This window comes from Elgaria multicarinata, chromosome 1 (assembly GCF_023053635.1).
Source record: "Elgaria multicarinata webbii isolate HBS135686 ecotype San Diego chromosome 1, rElgMul1.1.pri, whole genome shotgun sequence".
Lineage (NCBI taxonomy): Eukaryota > Metazoa > Chordata > Lepidosauria > Squamata > Anguidae > Elgaria > Elgaria multicarinata.
In genome coordinates this window covers 88,137,955-88,165,382 of record NC_086171.1, presented here as the reverse complement: position 1 = coordinate 88,165,382, position 27,428 = coordinate 88,137,955, and the positions used below count along the sequence as shown (strand labels likewise).

Genomic DNA, 27,428 nt, shown 5'->3' with positions numbered 1-27,428 from the left:
GGCACAATCCTATCATGCAGTTCACTTGCAGGAACCAAACTACACACAGAGGCTTACATACAGAGCAGGTATATCAAGGCTTGTGGTCTTCCTTTCTCAGTACCCTTTGGTCAATCAAGGAATGTTAATCACGTGTGACTATGTATGTCAGCCACATCCCAAGCCCAAGAGTTACAGCGAAACAAATCCATTTCCTTCAAGTTTTCTTATGTGAGTATATTATGAGCGCTGCAGCTGAGGTCACTTGTTGCACAATTTGAAATTGTTCCTGTTACTAAGGGAAATAAAGTTATACACTGAATGGAGAGAAAGTTTCTTAGTTTCCAGCAGGTGGAGCAATTATCATGTGTCTTGATCTGCTTAGAATCATTAATGCTGGGTTATCCACGACGGGATTTTGCTTTAGCACTGGAACCTTCATTTCCTTGATAGTCTCCTTGTCAAGGAATGTCAAAGGTTAATGACACCGGAAGAGTCTGAAATGCAAGAGTGCCCTCAAGAAGCTTTGTGGCATCATTAATCAAGCGGAGAAAAAGGCTGGAAGGTCATGTCTATGAAATGGGTACAGGTGCTTCCTATGGTTGTAGTGTTCTTTTTGGGCTCTGCCTCCAGTGGGAATGTCCTCGTCTGGCCAGCGGATCACAGTCACTGGATCAATTTGAAATTCATCCTCCATGAGGTCATAGCCAGGGGTCATCAGGTGACAGTGCTGCTGCCTTCCTCATTCCAGATAATTGACCCCAGTGAATCTTCTCCCTTCCAAGTAGAAATGGTCTCTGTTTCATTCTCAAAGGCAGACATGGAAGCTTTGGAGCACAACTTTCTATACTTGTGGGTTTATGAGAAGCATGAACTTTCTTCCTGGGATTTTTTCATCAAATTGTTTGATATAACAACAGAGGTGTTGGCCAGGAACAAAATTCTCTGCGACATGGTTGTGTTGAACAAGACACTGCTGGAGAAGATGTCCTCAGCTCGTTTTGATGTCCTGATTTCGGATCCACTCATGCCTTGTGGGGAACTGGTAGCAGAGAAGCTCCATGTTCCATTTATATATTCTTTCCGTTTCTCTATTGGGAACACAGTGGAACGTCTCTGTGGGGGTATCCCAGCTCCTCCGTCCTATGTGCCTGCCAGCATGGGGGCTCTAACGGACAGGATGTCCTTCATGGAGAGGATGGCAAACATGCTCTTTTACCTCTCACAGGACATTTTGTTCCATCGGGTTTTCTTCAATGACTGGAATAAGTACTATAGTGATGTTCTAGGTAAGAGTTTGCTCCTATTTCTGGTTACGATGTTTTTATATGCATATCAATAAGGCCTTGTTCACGTATATGATTTTGTTACACTTGATGACTGAAGTTTAATATGAAAGTTCTTTGTGTGGTGTTAGGCCTGCAAGGGAGTTCTTAAGGCATGAATGAACATGTGTGTGTGTGAACCAGCCCCAAGAATTCATTAGCACCGAAAAGCTATTTCATGTCTTCTGTATTATGCTGCCAAGACCTCGTTCACGCACTGGTTATCTCTCGGTTGGACTACTGCAACCTTCTTCTCTCTGGCCTTCCTTCGTCTCACATCAGTCCGCTGGTCTCTGTCCACCACTCTGCCGCTAAGATCATCTTCTTGGCCCACCGCTCTGACCATGTCACTCCACTTCTGAAATCTCTTCATTGGCTTCCAATTCACTCCAGAATCCAATATAAACTTCTCCTGTTGACCTTCAAAGCTTTTCATGGTCTAGCTCCTGCCTATCTCTCCTCTCTCATCCCACACTATTGCCCCACTCGTGCTCTCCACTCCTCTGATGCCATGCTTCTCGCCTGCCCAAGGACCTCTACTTCCCTTACTCGGCTTCGTCCTTTTTCTTCTGATGCCCTTTACGCCTGGAACACTCTTCCAGAACACTTGAGAACTACAAACTCAATCACAGCTTTTAAAACTCAGCTAAAAACTTTTCTTTTCCCTATAGCTTTTAAATATTGAGTTTGTTCTGACTCTATACTGTTAGCTTCACCCTACCCGGTGCCTGTTTGCACTTCCCTGTGCCTGTTTGCATTCTCTTTCCCTCCTTATTGTTTACTACAACTTTATTAGATTGTAAGCCTATGCGGCAGGGTCTTGCTATTTACTGTGTAATCTGTACAGCACCATGTACATTGATGGTGCTATATAAATAATAATAATAATAATAATAATAATAATAATAATAATAATAATAATAATAATATTTCCTTTTGACTCTACACACCCACTGCTTCTTTGTCACTCCCGTTTAATAATTCATTTCCCAGCATAGCTGTTTGCTTCTTCAGTGGTGGCGGTCATACAGACCATTAAGTGATGGTGGTCATACTACAAACGAGAAGGATCTTGGAATTGTTGTAGATCACAAGCTGAATATGAGCCAACAGTGCAATATGGCTGCAAGAAAGGCAAATGCTATTTTGGGCTACATTAATAGAAGTATAGCTTCCGAATCGCGTGAGGTAATGGTTCCCCTCTATTTGGCCCTGATTAGGCCTCATCTACACAGCCTCATGTGACGCAGAGTGGTAAGCGGCAGTTACTGCAGCCAAAACTCTCCCCACGGCCTGAGTTCGATCCCAGTGGAAGCTGGTTCTCAGGCAGCTGGCTCAGGTCGACTCAGCCTTCCATCCTTCCGAGGTCGGTAAAATGAGTACCCAGCTAGCTGGGGGAAAGGTAGCTGCGACTGGGGAAGGCAATGGCAAACCACCCCGCTACAAAGTCTGCCAAAAAAAGTCAGCGAAAGCAGGCGTCCCTCTAGGAGTCAGTAATGACTCAAATGCTTGCACAAGAGTTTCCTTTCCTTTCCTAGGCCTCATCTAGAGTACTGCGTCCAGTTCTGGGCTTCACAATTCAAGAAGGACACAGACAAGCTGGAGCGTGTTCAGAGAAGGGCAACCAGGATGATCAGGGGTCTGGAAACAAAGCCCTATGAAGAGAGACTGAAAGAATTGGGCCTGTTTAGCCTGGAGAAGAGAAGATTGAGGGGAGACATGAGAGCACTCTTCAAATACTTAAAAGGTTGTCACACCGAGGAGGGCCAGGATCTCTTCTCGATCCTCCCAGAGTGCAGGACACAGAATAACGAGCTCAAGTTACAGGAAGCTGGACATCAGGAAATACTTCCTGACTGTTAGAGCAGTACGACAATGGAATCAGTTACCTAGGGAGGTGGTGGGCTCTCCCACACTAGAGGCATTCAAGAGGCAGCTGGACAACCATCTTGTCAGGGATGCTTTAGGGTGGATTCCTGCATTGAGCAGGGGATTGGACTTGATGGCCTTGTATGCCCCTTCCAACTCTGCTATTCTGTGATTCTATGACTTTTAGTCCTATGCTGTATGTGCTTAGATGGGGACAATGGCATGATTCCAGGCGTGTGCAGCAACCTGATTACAGAATATTGGGAATGCATATGTTTACAAAGTTGCTGAATTTTCAGTGAGCATTGCTTAGCCATGTCACTGAGGCTGAAAGTAGATGTGATTCAGGAGCCATGCTTGTGCATTGAGCAGGGGGTTGGATTAGATGGCCTTGTAGGCCCCTTCCAACTCTGCTATTCTATGATTCTATGATTCTATGTGTTCATCATTCCTTGTTCGCAGTTGTTTATGGCTTCGCTAGATGACAATGTGATTGTCTAGTTTTGCTTCTGTTTTTGTGTGTCTAAAGATACCTTTCACCAAGTATTTTTTTTAGAGGGGAGGAAGTTGCACCTTTTTCATTTGTGTTTTTCTGCTATTCTGCTTCAATGCAGTGCCACCTAGAGGTTAAGTAGGGAAAAGCAAGAAAGGAAACTGGGCCGCTGACTATGGGGAGTTATGTTGGAGGAAAGGGGCAGTTCAATTACACTTTCCCATAAAATAACATTGGACTACACCACCCCACTTTATTCATTAACAGTGCAGGCATGTGATTAAACCAATGCAGCTGCTGTTGTTGTATTTATGTTGGTCCATAGTTGTCAGCTGTGTTACCTACTGGTCTGCAGGAGTCCTGACATAAGTATGTTTCCCTAAGCCAGTTTATGGATTTCCAAAAGCCAAACTCATTATGATATTAGCTGCATGAATGAAATTAACGTGCATGTATTTTGTTATGTCAGTGCCAGCCGGAGGGAAGGCTGAGCAGCGTTTGGATTGCAGGGGGTGAGGAGGAAGAGCAGTGGTGGCTCCAGGGGGGGGGGAATTGTGGGGGCACAGAAGGGGCAAAGTATATTTCTAGGTGGGGGGCTGTGTCCCACGTGCTGAGATCTCTGAAAGAAAAATAATGGTATATCCCAAAATTAAACCGGTATCGCTCCCAATATGAGCTAATGGAGGTTTCCTTCCCAATGCAAATAGCGGTGAGGAGAGGCAAGGAAAGGCAATTTTCATTCGGCCCAAAAGAAAGGAGAGAGAGAAACTTGTGAGCTATGATGCAGAGGGGATCCCCCCAAATTGGGCAGAGGCGTCTTCTGTGAGCAGAGCCCTTCCATCAATGGAAGGTAGTTCCTGGATTGAACCGTTTACATTTCCTGTGTCATGGTAGCTCCCACAGGATCATAGAGAGCTGCCTTATACTAGTCAGCCGATTGGTCCATCTACCTCAGTATTGTCAGCACTGACTGCCAGTGGCTCTCCAGGGGGGATTCCACACGTCGTCCTGAGGCCGCTTCTATGAGACCCCAGTGCGACCCCAAAACGATCGTGTAACTTGCCTTTGGAAGAGCCAAGGAAGAGGCATCCTTGCCGCCGCCGCCACCACCCACAGACGTCCTCGCCGGCTGGCGAGGAGAGCTCTACTGAAGAAGGCGGGGTGGAGAGCGGAAGAAGCTCTCCACCCCGCCTTCTTCCCCTGAGCTCTCCGTCCCAGCCGGCGAGGAGGTAGGTGGGCGGCGGCGGCGGTGGCAAGGACGCCTCTTCCTTGGCTCTTCCAAAGGCAAGTTACACGATCGCTTTCACGTCGCACTGGGGCTGCATGGAAGCGGCTTCAGTACGACGTGTGGAATCCCCCCAGGCAGATATTTTTTCCTGCCCTCCCTGAATATCCCTGGGATGGAACCTGGGACTTTCTGCATGCAACGCATGTGCTCTGCCACTGAGTTATGGCTCTATGCACAACGTCACATGCAGCCACATCCAACAGCCCTTAACACACAAAAATGCACACATCAGAACTGAACGCACAGAGATAACGGTCAGTCTTCCAATGAACGTGGACTGAACGGTTTTCTTCCTTGTAAATGACTGATTAAAATAGACTTTGAAAATGGGGACATGTTGGATTCACAGCGGATTTTCAGCAAACTGTTAAAAGGAGAACCCCTGCAATGTCCTGAATTTTTGATACTGCCATAAAGAGAAATTTAAATTATCTCTTTGGTGGGCCAAAAATGGTAGGAAACAAATGATATCTACCTCTGAAAGCAAGATTTTGAAGTTGCTGTAACTAACCAAAATGTTCTACCATTTGTTCGGATGAAGCTATTTTCTGACAACGTAAATGTCATATTTACTGATAGGACAAATAGATTGGGTCCGGGTGACACAATAGTCAAAAGTTGATTCCACAGTAGTCCCCCTTTGCGTATTGTGTCATCTGTGGGGCGAAACCCGCCCCACAGTTGGTTACTTCAATGAAATAACTGACTCCAATAATCAATGGTGTGCAGAGATGATTATCTGCGCAACCATTGGTTATTGTGTTGTTTGTCGGGCTCCGTGGATTATTTCCCCTGCCTATAGAGTCGTGAGGCAAGAGTGGCAGAAACCCCTGCCGCTCTTGCCCAGCGAGCTCTATAGGCAGGGGAAATAATCCCAGTCTGGGAAGTGCTTTGGGAGTTGCCGATTGCGTCATCCCTTGGTGGGGTGCTGCGATCTGCAACTCCCCACTCGCTTCCTGGGACAGGCCCATTAGTTTTGACACCGACTTCTTTTTATTGACCACTGCTCTGAAATCTTAAGTAAATATTTTCCCTGCCTTTTCTGAATGGGGGCCTAGTTTCCCAAATGAGCTGCATATTACATAGGAAATGACTTAATTTCATTCTCCGATCGCCTTTGGTCTAAGAACGTTAGACTTGGAATATGCCATGGATTTTCACCACACACAATATGTTTGCATTTAAATGACCTCAGATTAGGGTTGGGAAAAGAAACCCATGTGTTAAACCCATGTGTCAGCTGGGGCTGTTGTTACTCCATCAGGCAAAGTGTACTGCTTGCCACCATGCAGGAGAAGTGGCTTCTCATCCTGTTTTGGCTACTGGTAGGCTACAGGGGTGCAGTCCCTGGTTGGAAGTAGTGGTGTGGCCCACAGATGGCAGTGACTGGATTTAACATGAAGCCAGCAATCCTTGCCTTGAGGGCCACAGCCCGCCTGTGTGGATACTGTCAGCCTCTCTTCTGATAGACCATCAAGAGACATCTTCTCTAGTTTGAGCTCCTGCCTGTGCCTTTCACCAGAGAGGGATTCTTGACTGCAATGAGAAATCCCTGCATCTAGGAGTGTATGAGGTGCTCCTTCTCCCTTGAGAAGCTGTGTGAAAGCTGTGAGAGATCATTGCCTCCTTTACTGGAACGTCTGAACAGCTCTGCAACCATCTATGTGTCCTGTTGAAAATATAATGTGGGGGCCTGCTTTTGGGATTTCTGGAAACGCCGTCGCCAAAGCTCTTGTGTGCCTGTGAAGAAACCAGCTGAATTTAATGCCATTGCTTTTTTTCCATAGGAAGACCCACAACACTGTGTGAAACAATGGGTAAAGCGGAGATGTGGTTGATCCGAACCTACTGGGACTTTGAATTTCCTCGGCCTTTCCTACCAAACTTTGAATTTGTTGGGGGGCTGCACTGCCAACCAGCCAAGCCTTTGCCTGAGGTAATTCTCTCCTTTGCTGTTCCCCTTCTAAAGCCAAAAGAGCTGTTTCCTATGGCAGGTTCAGTTGATGTGGAGACGTGGATTCTCTCTCAGAGCTCGCTCTGAGGAGCACTTCTGAATCTGAAACTGTGGCTTCGTCACATCCATTGGTGCCACAGGTAGCCCTGTCATAGGACTGAAGTGAGGAGACATTAAGAGTGGCAGAATGGGAAATGGTCAGACCGGGCACAGTCTACTCTTGCACAGCAGCTGTTTATGCCAAGAGGCCTGCATGGGAGAAATGGATTTCAGACTGCGTGTTAAAGGATTGATCAAGGTCCAAAGGCTCTTTGAAAAACTGCCTGCAGCTGCCTGCTGTTCCCTACCTGATTCAAATGTTTTGGGTTCAGCCAGGGATGCCCAGAGGGTTTACAGGGCTTCAGCCAGGTGTAATCTTTGGGGGTTGGCTGCTCCCCCCTACAAAGACCTAGGCGTCTCTGGCTCTGGTGAACAAGATGGGGCCCATGGCATGCAGAAGAGCTGAGGCGGGGGGCCTTGCTTTGGAGGACTCAGGTCAAACGTCCTTGGTTTTAAATGATTTATTTTCCTTCCAAAAATCAAGTTTTCAGAAAATATAGTTGTTCTTTCCCCCCAGATGACTTGTAAACAAGAGTTCTTTATTTATTCTGGTTTGAATACCAGCACTTACGGGGGATTCATGTGGTGCAATAGCTAGGAGTGTGAGCTGTGAGGTGGCAAGTTGCCTCTTCAGATTGTGCCTTGACTGACTCACCTGGACCCTACCTAGGTAAAGGTAGTTATGACTAACTTCCATTAATGCCACAAGTCTATGTTGGAGGTAAGGCCCATTTAACTCATGGCGTCGTTTAGACCGCTCCCAGCAGCTCCGCTGCCTGGGGAACAGGGCTGGCCCATGAATCGGGAAGAAGCGGTCGCAGCAGGCAGCCGAGTATGGGAAGAGCAGCACTCTCCTCTCCAGAGGGCCTGCTGCTTCTGGGTCCTGCTAGTTGCCTGCACGGCTGGCCCTGACAGAATTGGACCAAGAAGCCGTCACTCGCTTATTCGCTCACCAGCCTGCCTTCTGCCTTGCTCTGCTCCTACCTCGCTCAAGCACCTTCCAACCTGACTGGCTGCCAGCCAGTTTACTTTTCCTGGAGCAGATATGCGTGCCCGCCTCGCCGGTGCACCACCCGTACTGTGTTTCTACCTTCAGCAGTCACGCAAGAAACTTGTTACCACTACTATCCATGCATTATTTCAAACAAAAGTCAGATTTGCGCCTTGAGTCAAATCATTATGAATGTGGAATAAAAAGCAGGATAGAACACTATGAAAGTGGTATATGGAATGTGGATTGTTCCCTGACAGGGATTGGTGCACTTTAATACCACTATAAAGCAGCAGTGTAGATCTAGCCAAAGCAACATCAACATCATCATCATCATCATCATCATCATCATCATCATCATCATCATCATCATCCATTCATTTTCTTTTAACAGGAAATGGAAGAATTTGTCCAGAGTTCAGGTGAACATGGTATTGTGGTGTTTTCTCTTGGCTCATTGGTTCAAAACTTAACAGATGAAAGGAGCAACATGGTTGCATTAGCGCTCAGTCAGCTTCCACAGAAGGTCAGTTTCATGATGTAATTTAGCAAAATAATAGTATTTGAATGGCTTGCTTTGATGACAGCCAATGATGATTGTATTTCACAATCATACAGTCTTCTTGAGATCTCCTCTTTAGCCCCATCAAACCCTCTTGTAAGGGGATAAACTTGTGAGCAGCCCAATTTGGTAATTGTATGTCGGCCTGTGAAAAGTAGATGACACACTATCCATTTCGCATTTCTGAGTTCTGCGCCCTTGAAACGGCTGCAACTTAACACCTTTACAGTGGATACCTAGAGTGTTGTGCCAAACAGGCCAAGAAAACGTTTGAAAAGTGAGCAGTATAGTTGCTAAGAGTTGGAAGGTCCCAGACTCAAGCCATAAATTTAGCAATTGGTCCTTAGGCTAGCCACAATTTCCTCAGTCTCGGCCCCGGCATCTGTAATATCAGGATAATACTTGCCTATTTGAAATGGCTGTTATAATATGATGACAACAACAACAACAACAAAAAGATGGGCACTCCTCTTAAGTGTGCAATAGGTGTTGGAGGAGGCTTCAAAATAAACCTGGTTCTGCCCTAAAGCCGAACAACATTTATTAGATGGCCTTTGGGTCAGCATTGAGCCTAATTTCCCTTGCAACCTTGACTACATAGAAGATTCTCCCATTCTTTTTCCTTTTTCCATTCCAGGTTCTTTGGCGGTACAAAGGGAAAAGGCCAGAAACACTAGGAGCCAATACCAGGCTTTATGACTGGATCCCACAAAATGATCTTCTTGGTGAGAGCAAATGCTGCAGACTTTGGCTTCATTTCACCATTCTGCTTAACACTAGGACCTCTATGTCCTCCTTCACTCATGGCAGAAGTAAACACTAGAAATTTGCAGCTTCCTCTGTTTCATTCCATCATTGTTGAGTGGATTCACTGCCTGCTTTCTTGGATAAAAACTGAAACTAATTGCACCATTGTCACACATGCAACCGGTCTGTGCCTTTCGTTTCATTACTGATTACCAGTGTACACTAACACGTATCTGTGTTGTGTAAATTACTGCTGACAAGAATTGTGAAGAGATCACACAATTAGATCAAGATTTGTTTCTGCATCGTGTTTTAATGAATGTGCTGTTCTTTAATCAATGGGGATATGTGTTGGTGGTCAATGAGTAACTTGAAAGGAAAAAAAAAGTGAACTGAAAACTGGTGGAATGAACATGAGCAGCAATCTGAACAAACTCTGGAAATCAATATGCACTTTGAGCCCCACTGTGGAATGCCTTAAAATCCAGAGACGGTAGTTGTTTACAGATCTTGACATCAATCCAAGGATGGTACCATTCAGTTAAAAATTGCCCCACTGCTTTCAATGGGATTTAATTAAGGATAACTTTCTCTGGGCCTCGTATGGCACAGAGCGGTAAAGCAGCAGTTTCTGCAGCTGAAATTCTCCCCACGGCCTGAGTTCGATCCCAGCGGAACCTGGTTTCAGGCAGCCGGCTCGGGGGTGACTCAGCCTTCCATCCTCCCGAGGTCAGTAAAATGAGTACCCAGTCAGCTGGGGGAAAGGTAATAATGGCCAGGGAAGGCAACAGCAAACCACCCTGCTATAAGGCCTGCCAAGCAAACGTCAGCGAAAGCTGGTGTCCCTCCAAGAGTCAGTAATGACTCAGTGCTTGCACGAGAGGTTCCTTTCCTTTTCCTTTAATGAATGTGCTGTTCTTTAATCAATGGGGATATTTGCTGGTGGTCAATGAGTAACTTGAAAGGAAAAAAAATGTGAACTGAAAACTGGTGGAATGAACATGAGCAGCAATCTGAACAAACTCTGGAAATCAATTTGCACTTTGAGCCCCACTGTGGAACGCCTTAAAATCCAGAGACGGTAGTCGTTTACAGATCTTGACATCAATCCAAGGATGGTACCATTCAGTTAAAAATTGCCCCACTGCTTTCAATGGGATTTAATTAAGCATAACTTTCTCTGGATTGAAGCCCTTGTGCATAGTTGTATGGAAATGTACCATGACTACTTTTATCATCCCTTAGTAAATGAGCACATTTTTCATTTTCCTATTCAAGGACACCCAAAGACCAAAGCCTTTATAACACATGGTGGAACAAATGGGATATATGAAGCGATTTACCACGGGATTCCCATGGTTGGGATCCCCATGTTTGCTGACCAGCCTGATAACATTGCCCACATGAAGGCAAAAGGAATGGCGGTAGAGCTCAATATCCAAACCATGAAAACAGAAGATTTAGTGGATGCTGTGAATGCGGTCATTCAAAATTCCACGTAAGTCAACTGCAGACCCTCCTTTAGAATTGGGATATAAATCATTCTCTGTATAACGTAGGGAGTTGTGCTCCAAACACATCTTGCACCTGATCGGTCTCTGTCGTATAAGGCCTCTGTGCTCTGTTCATTTCCCCTATATTTTGATACAGTACCAAAAAGAATCTAGAAACTGTGGCCGGTCTCTTTATTCCAAGGAGTCTTGTTTTTCCATTAAGGCAGTGGTTCTTAACCTTTTTGGTGTCACACCTCCCTTGGGAAAAATCTTATGACCCACGCCTCCCATGTGTTAACAGCCCAAAATTTAGTCTTAGGCAGGACGAGTTTGCATTTTTAAGTTCTGTCTCTGGACTAAAAAATGCATATTCAATTAAATGAACACAAACACAAGCAATGAACAGTTTTGTGGAAACAAAACCTGTATTTAAAGAAAGATTTCTTTAAAACTACACACATAAAAGAAGGATAATTTCAAAATAACTTCAATGTGATCGCTGTTGCTGTTTGTGCTCAGCAAGCGTAGTTATTCAAGGAACAATGTTAGACAATGCTAGGCGCATATCATTTCTGGCATCCAACCGATTTCTAGCTATGGTTTTTATGCTGACAAGAGTTGAAAAGCATTTAAGAGTTAACAGCATTTAACTATGCTAAGTTTGTTTTCTAACGGCCCCCAGAACTGTTGTTTTTAAATGGATGCTGTTTTTATACTGTTGTTTTTTATGTCTCTGATGGTTTTTAAATTTTGTATACTTTTTACTGTTTTAACTTTTGTGAACCACCCAGAGAGCTTCGGCTGTGGGGCGGTATATAAATGTAATAAATAAATAAATAAAAATCCAGATTCACACAGATAGGCGGTTGGAAATGGAATTAACGATGAAATAGCTTTCTTTGCCAGAACAGGATATGCAGCCACTTGAGAGCCCCAAAATTCATCAAGATTTTGATTGAAGAAATCAAATCAAGTTTAGGGAGAAAAGGCCTATGCTGAGAGCTGTAGGTGTTTTTTCCTGTGCTCCTAAGCCAGCAATTGGAGACCATGTGACCTCACCCTCTCCAAACAGCATTCAGATAGAACTCTTGGGCTGCTGAATTTTCAAGGGGTGCTTTTAAAAATATAAAAAAATTGAAAGAAGAAAGGAACAACTGCCTAAACTTCAAAAGGTGGAAACCCTGTCCCTTTCCCCAAGTAGAACTTCTCCAAAAATTTCTCCTTTCCCCAGCCTTTTTCTCCAGAGTTTTTGTTTTCCTCCCCCCCCCCCCCACGAAATGCCAAAAAATGGAACAATCAAATTTTTCAGCCTGGCTCTACTTTTTGCAATAAACCAGAAAAAAAGTGACTCAGAACAAAGCAGTCACTTACCTTGAAATATTGATTGTTCTTCAAGTACGCTAGCGCACGTGTGGCAGGTAACGATAACGCACATGGTGTACAAATGAGCTACATCGTAGCTCCCAAGATTAGTAGAAAGAAATAAAGTTGGGCCAAGCTGCGCTGCTATGTACTTGTAAAATAAACAATTTATAATTGAGAGGCTACTCACACCTCCCCTGGAGTCAGTCCAAACCTCCCCTAGGGAGGCGTACCCCACCGGTTAAGAACCCCTGGATTAAGGCCTTATATAACCATTCAGATCTTCAAACAAACTGAATGGCACCATTACTCTAGAGCAGTGGTTCCCAAAGTGGGTGGTACCTCCCCCTTGGGGGCGGTGGGATTGCATAGGGGGGTGTTAAGAGGCAAGGGGGCAGCAGGGGGGCGCTTGAGGTGGTCTTTTCCATACCAGGAGTTTTGGTTACAGAAGGAAATTTCTGATCACTATCCTACACTATGGAGAGTGGTTCAGAAACACCTGGTTGCATTTCCAACATCATATTTGGTGGAATGTAGTTTTACTGTGGTCTGCCTACTTCTCTCCAAGCAAAGAAATCGACTCCAGATTACTAAACATGGTGATTTAAGACTCATGTTTAGTGACTTTAAACCAGACATTGGGAAACTGGTATCACTTCAGTTTACAGAAGTGTAATAGTATAGTTACACTATTAGTTACACTGTAACTAGAATAGTTACAGAATAGTGGGGTACTCTACCCTAGTTATTAAATGTGATATCTAATATTTTTGCTAAATGACTATCAGACTTTGGAAAGATGATATCACTGTAACAAGTTCATCAATTATGTTTAATTGAATAAACTAAAAAAAGTAATTGGATTTCGAATAAATATTCAATTGTTACTGTTTTGAATTTTATTGTTATTATCTTCCTTAGTGGGTCGTTGAAAACCGCTATTCTGAATAATGATTTTTATAGGGTAGGGGACACTGGGCATGAGTTTGTGGAACCAAGAGGGGCGGTTACCTGAAAAAGTTTGGGAACCACTGCTCTAGAGCATGCACATGGCATTTTCGACATATGTGGGTAGTAGTAGTCCCACTTGTTCATGACTAGAAGTGTTGAAGGGAGATCATGGCACTGTTTCCCCTTAATTTCATTCTCAAACATGCTAACAGTGTTTGCTGCAACATTCCAGACACATTTAACTGAACAGGTAATAGCTTTCAGATATAACTTTGGATTTTGCATAGAAAATTGGTCATCCTTAATCTAGGTGTACACTGATTTTGAGATTGCAGTCCTTGTTAAACTGCAACGGAAACTTGTGTTCTATTCCAATCAGTTGTTTCTTTTCACCCCTTCCCCTACCCTCCGGAACCCAAACCTCTAGGTATAAAGAAAATGCAGTCAGGATATCCCAGATTCATCACGACCAGCCAATGAAGCCACTGGACCGGGCTGTCTTTTGGATTGAGTTTGTCATGCGGCACAAAGGTGCCAAGCACTTGAGGGCAGCTGTCCATCACTTGACTTGGTACCAATATTACTGCCTGGATGTTATAGCCTTCTTGATCGTTTGCACAGCCACTTTAATGGCAATTGTCATTAAATGCTGTTCATTTTGCTGTCGGAAATGTGGCCGCATCATACACAAAACAAAAATAGAGTAGCCCCGTTGGGTTCCCTAAAACTTACATAAGGCAAAGAGCACAGAGCATTGTAACTTGATTTGGTAAATCAGACCAAAAAGTTATTTGGTGTAGAGTTCAGTTTCCTTAGTCGCTGCGTCTTAATTTTTTTTAAAAAAAGAATATATGAGTGATTTAGGTTTGATTGACGTTTGGAGACCGTTGCATCCTGATGACAGAGAGTATACTTTCATTTCACCAGGACATCATAATTGTTTTCGCTTAGATTATTTCTTGGTTTCTGCTCCTTTATTGCAGTATGTAAAGGTTTGCAGGATTGATACATTGGTAATTTCAGACCACGGCCCAGTATGCCTGGAGCTCCAACTTTCAGATTTGCCAAGACCTTCTGGACTTCAGCGTTTTAATGTTTCTCTTTTAAATGATGAGAAGTTCAAATCTCAGATTAATGCTCAATTGCCTGAATATTTTGATATAAATGAGGGTACTACGAGTTCTTGTGCTATGGAATGGGAGGCCAGCAAAGCCTTTATCCAGGGGTCAAATTATTGCTTATGCTGCATTCAAAAAAAGACATAGAATAGCGCAACAGGTGCTTTTAGATAAGAAGTTGAAATCTCTTATAACTCACTTTGCTAGTTCTCCATCAGTACAACTGTACCAGGAGTTACAAAAAGTTAAATGTGAATTAAACAATATTTTTTCTCAGCAAGCGGAATTTGCTTTAACTTGTCTGCGGCAAGTATACTGGAAAAATGGGGAACGTCCTGGTAAAATTCTGGCACATCGCCTTAAACACCTAAAGTATTGAAATGTAATTTCTGCTGTTAAAAGATGCGGAAAACACAATTCATACTTCTCCTGCAGATATAAATTCACCATTTTTAGGTTTTATACAGAGTTGTACAGTAAGGGTAGTGAGATATCGGAGCAGGAAATTAACGCTTTCGTTGCTCAGATCAAGCTCCCTTGCTTAGATTCCTTAGAAAGGCAATACCTTATGGCTCTTATAGGGCTAGAAGAGATAACAAAAGTAATTATGAGTATGAAAAATTGAAAATCTCCAGGTCCAGATAGGTTTCCAATTGAGTGGTATAAGGCCTTTTCTACCATTCTACATTCAAAACGTTGTTGTTGTTTATTCATTCAGTCACTTCCGACTCTTCGTGACTTCACCAATTTTATAAATATATATTTGATATAGGTTTGCTTTCCTCATCATTAAACGATGCTTACATTGCAGTCTGGTAAGGACCACCCTAACTGTGGTACTGTAGTTCTTCAATTCAAAGACACACTCCCCCCCCCCCCCCCGCATATAAACATCTCTAAAAATGGGGTGCGCCTTAGAATCGCAGGTGTGTTTATTATTTCTTAGAAACAAAGCTTTTTTCTGTTGGTGGTAATGCAATTAGTGTGCGTCTTACAATCGATGGTGTCTTAGAATTGAAGAAATATGGTAAATATCGACCAATTACATTAATAAATGTTGATATTAAAATATTAACGGCAATTTTAGCTGATAGGGTGCAACAGGTTATTGCTACATTGGTTTGTCCAGATCCCTAAGTAGGACTTATTAAAAACAGACAGGGGGCTGATAACTTGAGATTAGTTGTAGATCTGATAGCTTTAAATAGAGAAAGGGATCAGGCAGCTATTGTCTCCTTCGATGCTGAGAAGGCCTTTGACAAAATACATTGGAAGTTTATGCTTGTTACATTGAGTCATTTTGGCTTTCCACTAGAATTTTTGAAGTGGGTTAGAATTCTATATTCAACCCCAAGAACAAGAGTTATGACCAATGGTTGGTTGTTGGCATTTTTCATGCTTGAGCGAGGTACTAGACAAGGATGTCCACTTTCCCCATTGATGTTTAGAACCCCTGGCTTGTGCAATTAGACAGAATAGTAGTATCCACAGGTTTGTATATGCTGACTAAGAATTTAAAATTGCCTTTATGCTGATCTTTTGTTGTTTATTTCTAAACTCTAGGCATCTATCCCTGCTTTGATGAAATTTGTTAACACCTTTGGTGATCTTTCCGGCTACTCAATTAATTGGTCAAAGTCAGAGATGATGCTGACTGGAGACAGTACATTTCATAGCACATTGGCTAATGGCCAGTTTCGGTGGTGCCCTGATCATATTACCTATCTGGGAATACTTATTCCAAGGGATGTATCTTAATTGATCAAAATAAATTTAAATAAACTGACTAGTGGGATTACACAAGATATAGATAGATGGGCACCGTTAAAGTTGAGCTTGTGGGGTAAAATTAACACAAGATGAATCTTATACCTCGAATTCTTTATGTTATGCGTGGGAGTCCTTTACTTATACCTGGCAAATATTTTCAACAATTTAATGCTTTGTTTCGTAAATTTTTTGGGGGGGTTCGTCTCCACCTCATATATCTCTGAAACAGATGCAGCTTCCAGTTAAAAAAGGTGGGTTTGGTTTTCCGGACCTAGCTTTGTACCATCAGGCCTACTTAGTGTCTTGTACTAAGTTCTGGTTATCTTCTGTTCCCTCAGAAATGCCACCATGGTCAGTCCTGGAAGCCTTATGGTTAGAACCTCTTTCCAAATGGACAGCACTCGGTTCTTGCTATATTAGATTAAGTACCCCTCCTGCTACAATTTTGGCTGCTAGAGAGACATGGCGTATAATTTCAAGTCAATTACAGTTTGATCCATTCTCTCATGCTAAATTGGAAAGAAAACATTTCTGTGGAGGACATGGACAGATAAGATGATTTTTTTACTTTGGATTAATTAATAGGCCCAGATAACGAGTTTTTGTCCTTTTCAGATTTGTGTGTTAAATACAATCTGCCTGCTACGGCTCAATGGCTATACTTGCAATTGCAGCACTTGCTGGAATCTAGGTGTGGCCCAGCTGCGTTTACAGCTTCAGAGCCTCCAGCATTGTTAGAAACACTTTCAGTAGCTGAACTGACACATAGATCCACAACTCACATATACAAATATCTAATAGCAGCAAGTAAATATGATACCCATAGTTTAAAACTAGATTGGAATAGGGAATTGGAGTGTCCTATCTTGTCTAACCAATGGACGGTTGCTTTAGCATCTGTTTCTGAAGCTTCTATGGATCTTAGGCTAAATCTTATTCAGCAAAAAGTTTTGTTTCGGGTTTATTGGACTCCACAACGCCTTTTCAATAAGGGTTTGTCTAACTTGCATAATTGTTGGAGATGTAATGCATCTAATGTTTTTTTAAGTCATATGCTTTGGCAATACCCAGTAGTTGGCCCCTTTTGGGAGGAGGTTATAAGGATGAACTTTGTATTGAAACAATCTATAATATGGAAGAACGTGCATGTCCTTCTAAATTACCTACCAGTTTCCTGGAAGTTAACGCATGGTCAGCACAGATAGATCTTCAGAGCCCTTATGACAGCCAAAAGACTTATATTATCACATTGGAAGGACAAATTTACACCTCCTATAATGCAACGGATCGAGGAACTAATATTATCAACTTTTGAATGAGTGTTATATAGACGCAACTTGCAAGAGGATAAATATACGGGTATTTGGTCTGCTTTTCTTGAAACCTTTGTATAACTCTCTCCCCTTTCCCCGCAGTTTATACGATGGAAATGATAATTCTATATACACGATCTATGTATTTTATACACAATTCAGATTTTCTTACCACAGAATTTGGAATACTATGATGCTGAATATCCTTGTTGTTGTTAATGTGTCATTTGGCTCTGGAATAACTTGTGAAGGAGCGCAGTAAGCACATTTACAGCTCTTTAGAGGGAACCACTTTCACTACTGTCAGCTGACAGGCAAAATTACTGCTTCCATCACTCCATCATGTTTGTTACTATCAGAACATCTTTGCTTTTGCTTTGAATGAATAGCGCAGGTGTCTTTCTGCCCGGCTTAATCTCTCTGTGTTGCCACCTCTGTCCAGGACTCTTATATAGACATAGACATAGCCATCTTGGATTACTATTCGTTTTTCTAGATTCATAGTGTCTGATCTCTCAACCCTTGCACCAGGCTAATTTTAGGCTGCAATCCTATAATACTTACCTGAGAGTAAGCTTCATTGAAGATAGGGCTTACCTTTGGGTAAATGTGTATAGGATCACACCATTAATCACATTTTTATAGACTCTTACCATCTCACTCGCTCGCCCATCCCAAAAGTCTCCTGTTCCTGCAGAAGTGTTTCTTATCCTAACTCTGAAGCTTTTTATGTATAAGGAACCCTTTCATTATTGATTTATCTGCCAAAGTACATCTGGATATCCATCACAAAACCCCAGTGTATTGACTAGGCTTCTGGTGTTCAAATTCAGTTTATATGGGTAATTTGTAAGGGCTGTGTAGTATCACCATTGACTTATTTAGATAACTCTAGCAATTATGTTACGGAAGCTACTGAGCCTGAAGTGACTTTTCAAATCAACACTTTGTTGCTTTTCTTTCAAAACACAGAAGCTATAAAGCATGAAATTCCATGAAAGTTGACTGTTACCAGTTTATTATAAAAAAAGGTAGCAATGTAGAATACAGCAATATTTGTGCTCACACACACACACAGACGTGGTGGACATTCTAAACAATGTGGACATTACAGGAGAAACAAAGAAGCAGGAGAGGCGATTAAACAACAGCATTGACCAAATGCCACCAGAACATAGGAACACTCTTTTTAAAAGGTTAAAAATTAGGTATCAATATCATCATCTTAATATTGCTTTCATTATTGAACAAGCTTGACTCTTACAGAAGGTTAAAAAAAACCCCAGAAAAACCAAGAGGTGGCTGCTCCAACTCTGCCCTACAGCCACTCTATCACACTCAGTATTTGCATACTTGATAGCAGCATTTCCCACCCCCCCACAGAATCATGTAAAAACTACAAGTCAGAAACCATCAGAGCAAAAATATCATGGCAGTTACCAATTGGTACTCAAAGATTAAATTACTGTTAAGATGAACACATAGGGACAATCTATCTACATTCTTTAAACTGTTTTTGCAAAAACTGCTCAAATGAAAGTAATCAACTCAAGGGTCAAGCTTCGCATGTATTTTTTGGCAGATGGGATTTTCCAGTTCACAGCTTACTGCATGCTTGAAACAAAGAGGGTCAGTTAGAAATCCTTCTGCACAATAGGGTAGGTTGACAGAGGAAAATAAAAGTTTACTACCTGTAAACACACAAATATACAAGCCTTTGCTTCTTTAAGTGACTGCAATTTCACATTACATTATCTTCTGTATCTTCCTCTTTCTCCTCTGTCTCTGTCCCGATCACATATTCGCTCCCTCTCCCTGCCCCGATCCCGATCTCTGTCTCTTCTGGTGTCTCGGGGTCGATCCCGCTCACGATCTCGTTCCCTCTCTCGGGGCCTGCTTCTTCGGCCGCTGACAACTGCTTGTGTCCGACGCAGAAAGTCATCTACCCTCATGTCATAGTCATGCTATGGGGGGACAGAATACACAGGTTTAGGTATCACCTAATTGAAGAGTCACAAAACTTTCTATGCTCAAGTTAGGGCTAGACACTTTAAAGGCCTGAAGATTCCACAAGGGTATCTGGGCTGAGGGCCCCCTCATTATCATCATCTTAAGAAGAGCTGAAACAGATGCCAACTGAAAAGTAGAATGCCCAATACAGACATGGACTTCTGAGTAGTCACATTAATCTCGAGTATGTTTGCAGCATCTTCAAACAGATTCAACACACCTCTAGTTCCTCAATTTACAATTTAACTCACCCGTCATGAATAATTCTCACATTCTTCAAATGTAATTTAGCTTTAGCAATTAACGGAGACCCACATGTATCAACTAGAACAGCTGTCCCTAACCTTTTTGGCACCAGGGACTGGTTCGTGGAAGACTATTTTTCCATGGACCGGGGTGGGTGGGTTGAGGGGATAGTTTTGGGAAGCCCCCTCCTGCCCCCCCCCCCCCCACTCCAGCGTCCTGGCTTCGCTTCGGCTGGGTGGGCGCCCAGCCAAAGCAAAGCCAGGATACTGGGGCGGGCGGCTTCGTAACGGCACGCCCGGAAGTCGCTCTCCCAGAGCGGCTTCCGGCCGGACGTTCCGAAACCAACCCACCCCACCCCACCCCCGGCATCCTGGCTTCGCTTCAGCTGGGCAGGCGAGATGGCGCCCCATGCCCAGGTACGCTGGGGTGGGTGTGGGTGGGTGAAAGCAGCTCACCTGCACAGCCCGGTTCCTAACAGGCCACGGACCGGGAGCGGTCCATGGCCTGCTTGGTATAGATGTGTCATGGGCCCCAACAGTTGTCAGTGCACTTCAGTACCACTATAAAGCAGTAGTGTAGATCCTGCAGTGCACTTCAATACTGCCATAAAGCAGTAGTGTGGCTCCTGCCTTTTATATACCACTTTCATAGTGGAATAAACTGCTTGGTGTAGATGAGCCCTCTGTCTCACACTGTGCGGGAGGAAGTGAAAAGGAGCTGCCCCACCCCAGCGTCTTGGCTTCGCTTTGGCTGGGCAGGCGAGATGGCACCCCGCGCCCAGGTACGCTGGGGTGGGTGGGTGAAAGCAGCTCACCTGCGTGGCCCAGTTCCTAACAGGCCACAGACCAGTACCGATCCGTGTCCCAGGGGTTGGGGACCCCTGAACTAGAAGAAATCATCTCTCAAATGAAGCTTGCTCCATGCTGGATCCAGTTCAAAGTGCTAATGCTTCCTTTAAAGCCCCATCTTGTGTGTACATGACATACCCAGTATATTCCCTCTCCATCCCCTCTGCCCAAATTCTGCTCTGCATTTCTTCTTTTGTACAAATGAAATCAATCGGGTAACTGAGCAGGATATTTTCAGCCGTGGCCCCATGCTTTTGAATTCTCTGCATCAAGAGACACCCCTAGTAACCTCTCCGGCTTCTACTGGCTTCAGGAAGATACCTTATTTATATTTTTAAAAATATTTTAGGGAGGTAGCAATCCTGTTGGTTCACATGCAGTTGGTTTATATATGTTTACTTACTCTAATTTTATTTTAATTTTGGTCTAAACTCAAAATTTCACTAGCTGATGTTTATTATACTATATTTGTTAGTGGTGGCAATTGTTTTTGTGTTGCAAATGACTTGGATGTATTGCACAGGATGAAACTTAAACTGTATAAAAATAAAAGGATCAATGTTTGTTAAAAAAAGGCCCTACATCCATTAATGCTGGGTAGACAGAATAGAGATCATGAACTTAAGACTGATCCCTCTTGATTAACCACAGAGATCGCCAGTGAACATACGGAATTAAGCCGTCTCTTCAGTGTCAGGGATGAAGCCCATTCTCTTCAGCAGCAAGAACAGAATCAAAACACCCCTAAACCTGAACAACCGTAGAAGCACACATGAACATGGAAAGGGGGGTTGTGGATGGGCACAAGCTGTTGGAAGTCTACATGGAGGTTTTGCTTTTCAGTCTTACACTGCTTCATCATTTCCACATTCTAGTCTTTATGTAGGCACAGATGGTTGTTTTGAAATAGGCTGTTTGTGAGCCTAACCAGAACAAGCATCAGGTTTGGGTGTTTTCCTTTTTTAGTACAGTACAGGGCACACTTACCACTCGCTTATCCCTATATCGTGCATCATGTGGGATGGGATGGTGCCCTGAGTAAGGAGGGTGAGCTTGTGGAGGAGGAGCGTGGTGCTGGTAATAAGGGTGATGTGGAGGCTGTTCCATACCTGGGTAAGGAGGCTAAAAAGAAACATTGTTTTGTTATGCTGATAATTTCCCATCCAGCATCACCAGAGAAGAGTCATTCAACATCTGAATGCTAATATAATTAAGGGAGAGCTTCAAAAGACAGTGCTTCCCTGGGATGGTATGTCAGAAAGCTCTTTAGACTTGCAAATAAAATGTGCCCAAACTTGCACATAATACCTACATTTTCACAAGTGGAATCATGAACAGAGATTTACAATATTTTGTTACTTGGGGTGCTTCCAGACAGAAAGTTCGGAGTGCTACCAATAAAAAAACATTATGCAGCTGTTCTCTCTCTCTCCCCACCCCGCTTAATGATTTTTTCTGGGGTAAGATGAAAGCAGCAGTGGAAAATCACAGGAAGATTGCAAAGGGAAGACAATGACATCCAGACCAGTGTAGAATTCTGTGAATGAGGCAGAGTGATTGGAAACACCAATAATCAGCATTTTCTGTGTAATAAATAATACCTTGTGGAGAATTATACTGGTAGTGTGAATAATCACTGTGCAATTGAGGGCTATGCTCTACAAAGGGTGGGTGGACAACCACCTGTCAGGTATGCTTTAGGATGGATTCCTGCATTGAGCAGGGGGTTGGACTCGATGGCCTTATAGGCCCCTTCCAGCTCTACTATTCTATGATTCTATGGGCAACAGATGGTCCCTGCCACTCCCTGGTGTGCCCCAAAACCATCCTACCCTGTTGCTGCACTGTTTAAATTCACAGCCAAGGCAAATAAAAATTGTGGTTTATTGCTACAGAGTACTAATTTGCTTGTTCTCAAGCTAAATTTAACCTACTTACTGCTGGGTAGCAGTTTGAGCTACCAATATCTTTTGCCACCACTGGCACACTGTGGAATTCTGCAGGGTGGCTACCAGACCCACCCCAAATGGCTCACCCCTGCTCTAAAAGGTTAAGATAAAAGGCTGTCAAGTATGCCAGGCAGAATGCTTCTTCTTAATAGGGTCAGTATTGTTGTACTATCAAGAAAATCCTCTCCCCACTGCTACAACCCATCTGAACATGCATACATTTGCTTTGAGAGCTGATTGTGAGGATGGATCTGCACAGAATTGGTGGTTTGACATGTTTTAAGTAATTCATTACTAGAGATGTGAAAGTCAGGGGGCAGGAAAAACGGAAAAATCCAGGGGTGCACACTTTGAGGCTTAACATGGGAAGTTTGCCTTTGGACTGAAATACTGGAAAAGCACCCATAAAACTGTATTGTTTTAGCCAACTTATTCTGCTGCAAGTCTCAAAATTTGCTATAAAGTGAGTGATAAGAGCATAGCTACAATGTTCAGCTGCATTAATGCATAAGCAACATCCTTTGGACTTGCAAAAGGACTTAGGATGTTGGAAAAGAACTTCCAAATGTTGCAGAACACAGAACTTCTGACTGGTAGTCTGTCAAGTATATTTTGCCTGCGAAATGATAAGAACTTTGTACAGCTCATCCTCAGTTTCCTGAAATCCCAGGCTGAAATCCTATACCCACTTACTTGTGAGTAAGGCCCGCTGTACTCAACTGCATTAATTTCTAAGTAGATCTGCATAGCATTGCACTATCATACTATTAGATGTTCTAAATAAACCAGGAAGCACAATTTTACCTTCTACGTTCTACACAACATAGTTCATAACGTAGTAGCAGACAAATATTGTATCCATCTCAATTTCCATCCAAATTTGTTCTCCCCACTCCCAGCTTTAACATTTCCAGATATTTCACATATCCCACATATTTGTATTAAAGGTAAAGGTTTTCTCCCACACCTTTCAATACACCTGCGACTAGACATTTATTTATAATTAGCATATTACAGAGTAACTATGAAGTAATTATCTGTACCAGAAGATCCTCAAAAGGCTGATTCTCTCATTTTTTCCAATCACCTATATACTTGTATATGCTTATTTATTTATTGCATTTTTATACCACCCAATAGCCAAAGCTCTCTGGGCGGTTTACAGAAATTTAAACCATGAAGACCATTCAAAATATAAAACAAACAGTATAAAAGCATAGTATAAAATGCAATATAAAACACAAACAGGAGAAAACCGAGCAGCGATGCCAAAATTAATACAGATTTAAAATACAAATTTAAAACAGCAAAGTTAAAATTAAGTTGATAGACTGTTAAAATACTGAGAGAATAAAAAAGTCTTCACCTGGCATCTAAAAGAGTATAATGTAGGTGCCAATCAGACCTCTCTAGAGAGCTCATTCCACAGCCGGGGTGCTACAACAAAGAAGGCCCTCCTCCTGGTAGCCACCTGCCTCACTTCCTTTGGCAGGGGCTCACAGAGAAGGGCCCCTGAGGATGACCTTAGGGTCCAGGCAGGTACATATGGGAGGAGGCGTTCCTTCAGATAGCCTGGCCCCAAACTGTTTAGGGCTTTAAATGTTAATACCAGCACTTTGAATTGGGTCCGGACCTGGACTGGCAACCCCCCCGCCCCGGCAGAACAGGGTAAACATTACCTAACTGGACGGGTGAACCACCTGCTAACAGTACCTCCGTCTTGTCTGGACTGAGTCTGTTTGTTGGCCCTTATCCAGTCCATTACCATGCTCAGGCACTGATTCAGAACAGCTACTGCCTCACCTGGGTTTGATGAAAAGGAGAGGTAGAGCTGGGTGCCATCTGCATATTGATGACCCCTCAACCCACATCTCCAGATAAACACCCCCAGCGGTTTCATGTAAATGTTGAACAATATAGGGGATAAAATACAGCCCTGTGGAACCCCATGGCCTAGATGCCACAACACACAGCAATAATCCCCCAGCACCACCTTCTGGAATCAGCCATCTAAGTAGGAGCGGAACCACTGCAACACAGTGCCTCCAACTCCCAGCCCAGACAACCTATCCAGAAGGATACCATTGTCCTGCCTATCTCTCCTCTCTCATCTCACACTATCGCCCCGCTCGTGCTCTCCGCTCCTCTGATGCCATGCTTCTCGCCTGCCCTAGGACCTCCACTTCCCTTACTCGGCTTCGTCCTTTTTCTTCTGCTGCCCCTTACGCCTGGAACGCTCTTCCAGAACACTTGAGAACTACCAACTCAATCACTGCTTTTAAAACTCAGCTAAAAACTTTTCTTTTCCCTATAGCCTTCAAATATTGAGTTTGTTCTGACTCTATACTGTTAGCTTCTCCCTACCCGGTGCCTGTTTACACTTCCCTGTGCCTGTTTGCATTCTCCTTCCCTCTTTATTGTTTACTACAACTTATTAGATTGTAAGCCTATGCGGCAGGGTCTTGCTATTTACTGTGTTATCTGTACAGCACCATGTACATTGATGGTGCTATATAAATAAATAATAATAATAATAATAAATAATAATAAAAGCTGCTGAGCCCAGAGAATCAACATGGTCACACTCCCCGTCCCTCTCCTAGCAAAGGTCATTCTACAGGGTGACCAAGGCAGTTTCCCTTCCAAAACCAGGCCTGAAGCTCAATTGAAATGGATCTAGATAATCTGTTTCATTCAAGAGTGCCTGGAATTGTCCTGCAACCACCCACTCAAGCACCTTGCCCAGGAAGGGGATATTAGCCTGTAATTGTTAACATCCTCTGGGCCCAGATTAGGCTTCTTCAGGAGTGGAGGCCTTTTAAAGAGGCCGGCACCACTCCCTCTCTCAGGGAGGCATTTACAACCTCCTGGACCCAGACGGCGATCCCCTCCTTATTTGATGTAATAAGCCATCAAGGGCAAGGGTCAAGCACACAGGTGGTCGACCGGACTTGGCCAAGCACCTTGTCCACACCCTCGGGCTTCAATAACTGAAACTCATCCAATAAAACTGGACCAGACGGTGCTCTGAACGCCTCTACTAGTGGAGCTGCATTTAGCATGGTGTCCAATTCATGATGAATCTGAGCAACTTTATCTTCAAAGTGCCGTGCAAACTTATCGCAGCATGCTACTGAGGGTTCCACGTGCCTAAATGATGTTGTAGGAACGATGCACGAGCAACAGTTTGCATGTGCCCTCCACCCTGGAGTAGTCTCAGGAAGCTACTGTAAGTATACTGAGGGGGAAGCCAATACATACATAATCATCCTTCTGACACAGCCATGCATATATATCTATGCATATTTTAAAAAAGCAAAATATGTTTTGTTTTGAATAGAGAAAATCTTTACTGACTGAACTTAAACTAGGTAACACACACTATGTAAAACATACCCTTACCATCATTACTCTAATCTGGTAGGTACCAGGCTGACTGACTCTCGTCTAAATATTATTAAACCTGCTACATTAGGAGTGCATTGCCAAATCAACTGTACTAGTTCACTCAACTCAATCCTTTTACATCCATAAACTTCAGATTAGGAAAAGTGATTGTGAGGTTCTCCCTAACAATATTCAGTTGAGACTCCAAGCCAAAGCAAAACTAGGGAGCATTTAAATTTTTTAAAATAGGGTTAATAGTCGTCTGCTGCAAATTCTCTATGATAATAGTGTGGTTGTAAACAATTGGTTCTGCCCTTACCAGGACAGTGATTCCAAAAGGTGGTGCTGGAAGATTATTCCTCTGTGCCTTGGTAGTTATGCTATGGGGTTCCTATATGAAACAGCTTGGGGAGGTTATCCAGAGGTGTAGGCTGAAGTATCATCATCAATATGTGAATGACACCCAGCTCTATCTCTCCTTTTCATCAATTCCAGGTGAGACCGTGGGTGTTTTCAATCAGTGCATGGATACAATAATGGACAGGACGGGGGCCAATAAACTGAGATTCAATCCAGACAAGACAGAGATACTGTTAATTGGTGATTTGTCTTTCCAGCTAAGTGGTGTCCAACCTGTTCTGGAGAAGGCTGCACTACCCCTAAATGATCAGGTTTGTAGTTTGGGGGTTCTCTTTGATCCAGTATTGTCACTACAGTCATAGGTAGCCTCAGTGACACAGAGAACCCTTTATCAGCTTAGGCTGAGATACCAGCTATGCCTCTAGCTGATTAGATAGCTTAGTTACAGTTATCCACGCTCTGGTAAGCACTCGCCTGGATTACTGCATTGTATTATTCATGGGTCTGTCCAGAAACTGTTCAGAAACTGTAAAATGGTATTATGCCACTGCTGTGTGATCAGTTTGTTTCTGGACCCAATTTAAAGCACTGGTATTAACTTTTAAAACCCTAATTGGCTTAGAACCAGGGTTCCTGAGGGATTGCTTCTATCTATATATCTACCCAGATTCCTATGACCATCTTCAGAAACCCTCCTCTGTGTGCCCCACCAAATGAAGTGAGGTGGCTACTAAGGAGTGGACTTTTCAGTGGCGGCACCCCGGTTCTGGAACGCCCTCTACAGAGAGACTTATCTGCAATGAACCTTGTGGTCTTTTCGGCACTAGGCAAAGATTTCTTTTTATTTTCTCAGGCTTTTTAGCCCTTCAGTTTTGTTTTTAAATGTGTCATGGTTTGTTTGTTTTTAGATCTTTACAATTCTGCTGGCTTTCACTAATTTTTACTTTTCTTTTATTCTGTTTTAAACTTTTAAAGGTTTTGCATTTAATCATGTTATATTTTGAGTGTTAACTTTTGTGAGCAGCCCAGAAAGCTTACAGAAAATAAACTAATAAAAAGTAAAAAAAAATACAAACCATTCCTTGCCAGGGTGGCGGCGGCCCCATATTGTGGAATTCTCTCACATAATCATTGTAGGACTAAAAAGAAATACACACATGTACAGGAACGTCAAAACTAGACAATACTGAAAGCATTTATAGCTACAACACATAGATATACCCTACTTAAAAAGGGCATAGACTTACCCCATTTAAAAAGACATCTCTCCGGACTCCTGAAAACCGTCTGTTGGGAATAAGATTTGTTAATTGA

General features: G+C 43.1%; 2 protein-coding genes across 4 annotated transcripts in view; one reads left to right on the top strand and one right to left on the bottom strand.

Annotated features, from left to right (window-relative positions):
• Nucleotides 1-379: 379 nt before the first annotated feature.
• Nucleotides 380-14,335, top strand: LOC134402123 (UDP-glucuronosyltransferase 2C1-like). The gene is made up of 6 exons (XM_063131465.1): nt 380-1,268; nt 6,742-6,890; nt 8,393-8,524; nt 9,198-9,285; nt 10,586-10,805; nt 13,541-14,335. Exons 1-6 carry the CDS (start codon nt 548-550, stop codon nt 13,818-13,820), a joined length of 1,590 nt encoding a protein of 529 aa, XP_062987535.1. The 5' UTR covers nt 380-547; the 3' UTR covers nt 13,821-14,335.
• A 3,980-nt stretch (nt 14,336-18,315) lies between these two features.
• YTHDC1 (YTH N6-methyladenosine RNA binding protein C1) overlaps nt 18,316-27,428 on the bottom strand; it is a 29,298-nt gene continuing 20,185 nt past the window's right edge. For all 3 annotated transcript variants that reach the window (XM_063131438.1, XM_063131454.1, XM_063131445.1), the window contains 4 exons: nt 27,362-27,401; nt 27,191-27,253; nt 21,406-21,540; nt 18,316-19,278 (listed from right to left, as the gene is read on the bottom strand). In XM_063131438.1, coding sequence (XP_062987508.1) covers nt 19,066-19,278; nt 21,406-21,540; nt 27,191-27,253; nt 27,362-27,401 — 451 coding nt within the window. In that variant the 3' untranslated portion in view covers nt 18,316-19,065. The remainder of the gene's footprint in view (nt 19,279-21,405; nt 21,541-27,190; nt 27,254-27,361; nt 27,402-27,428) is intronic.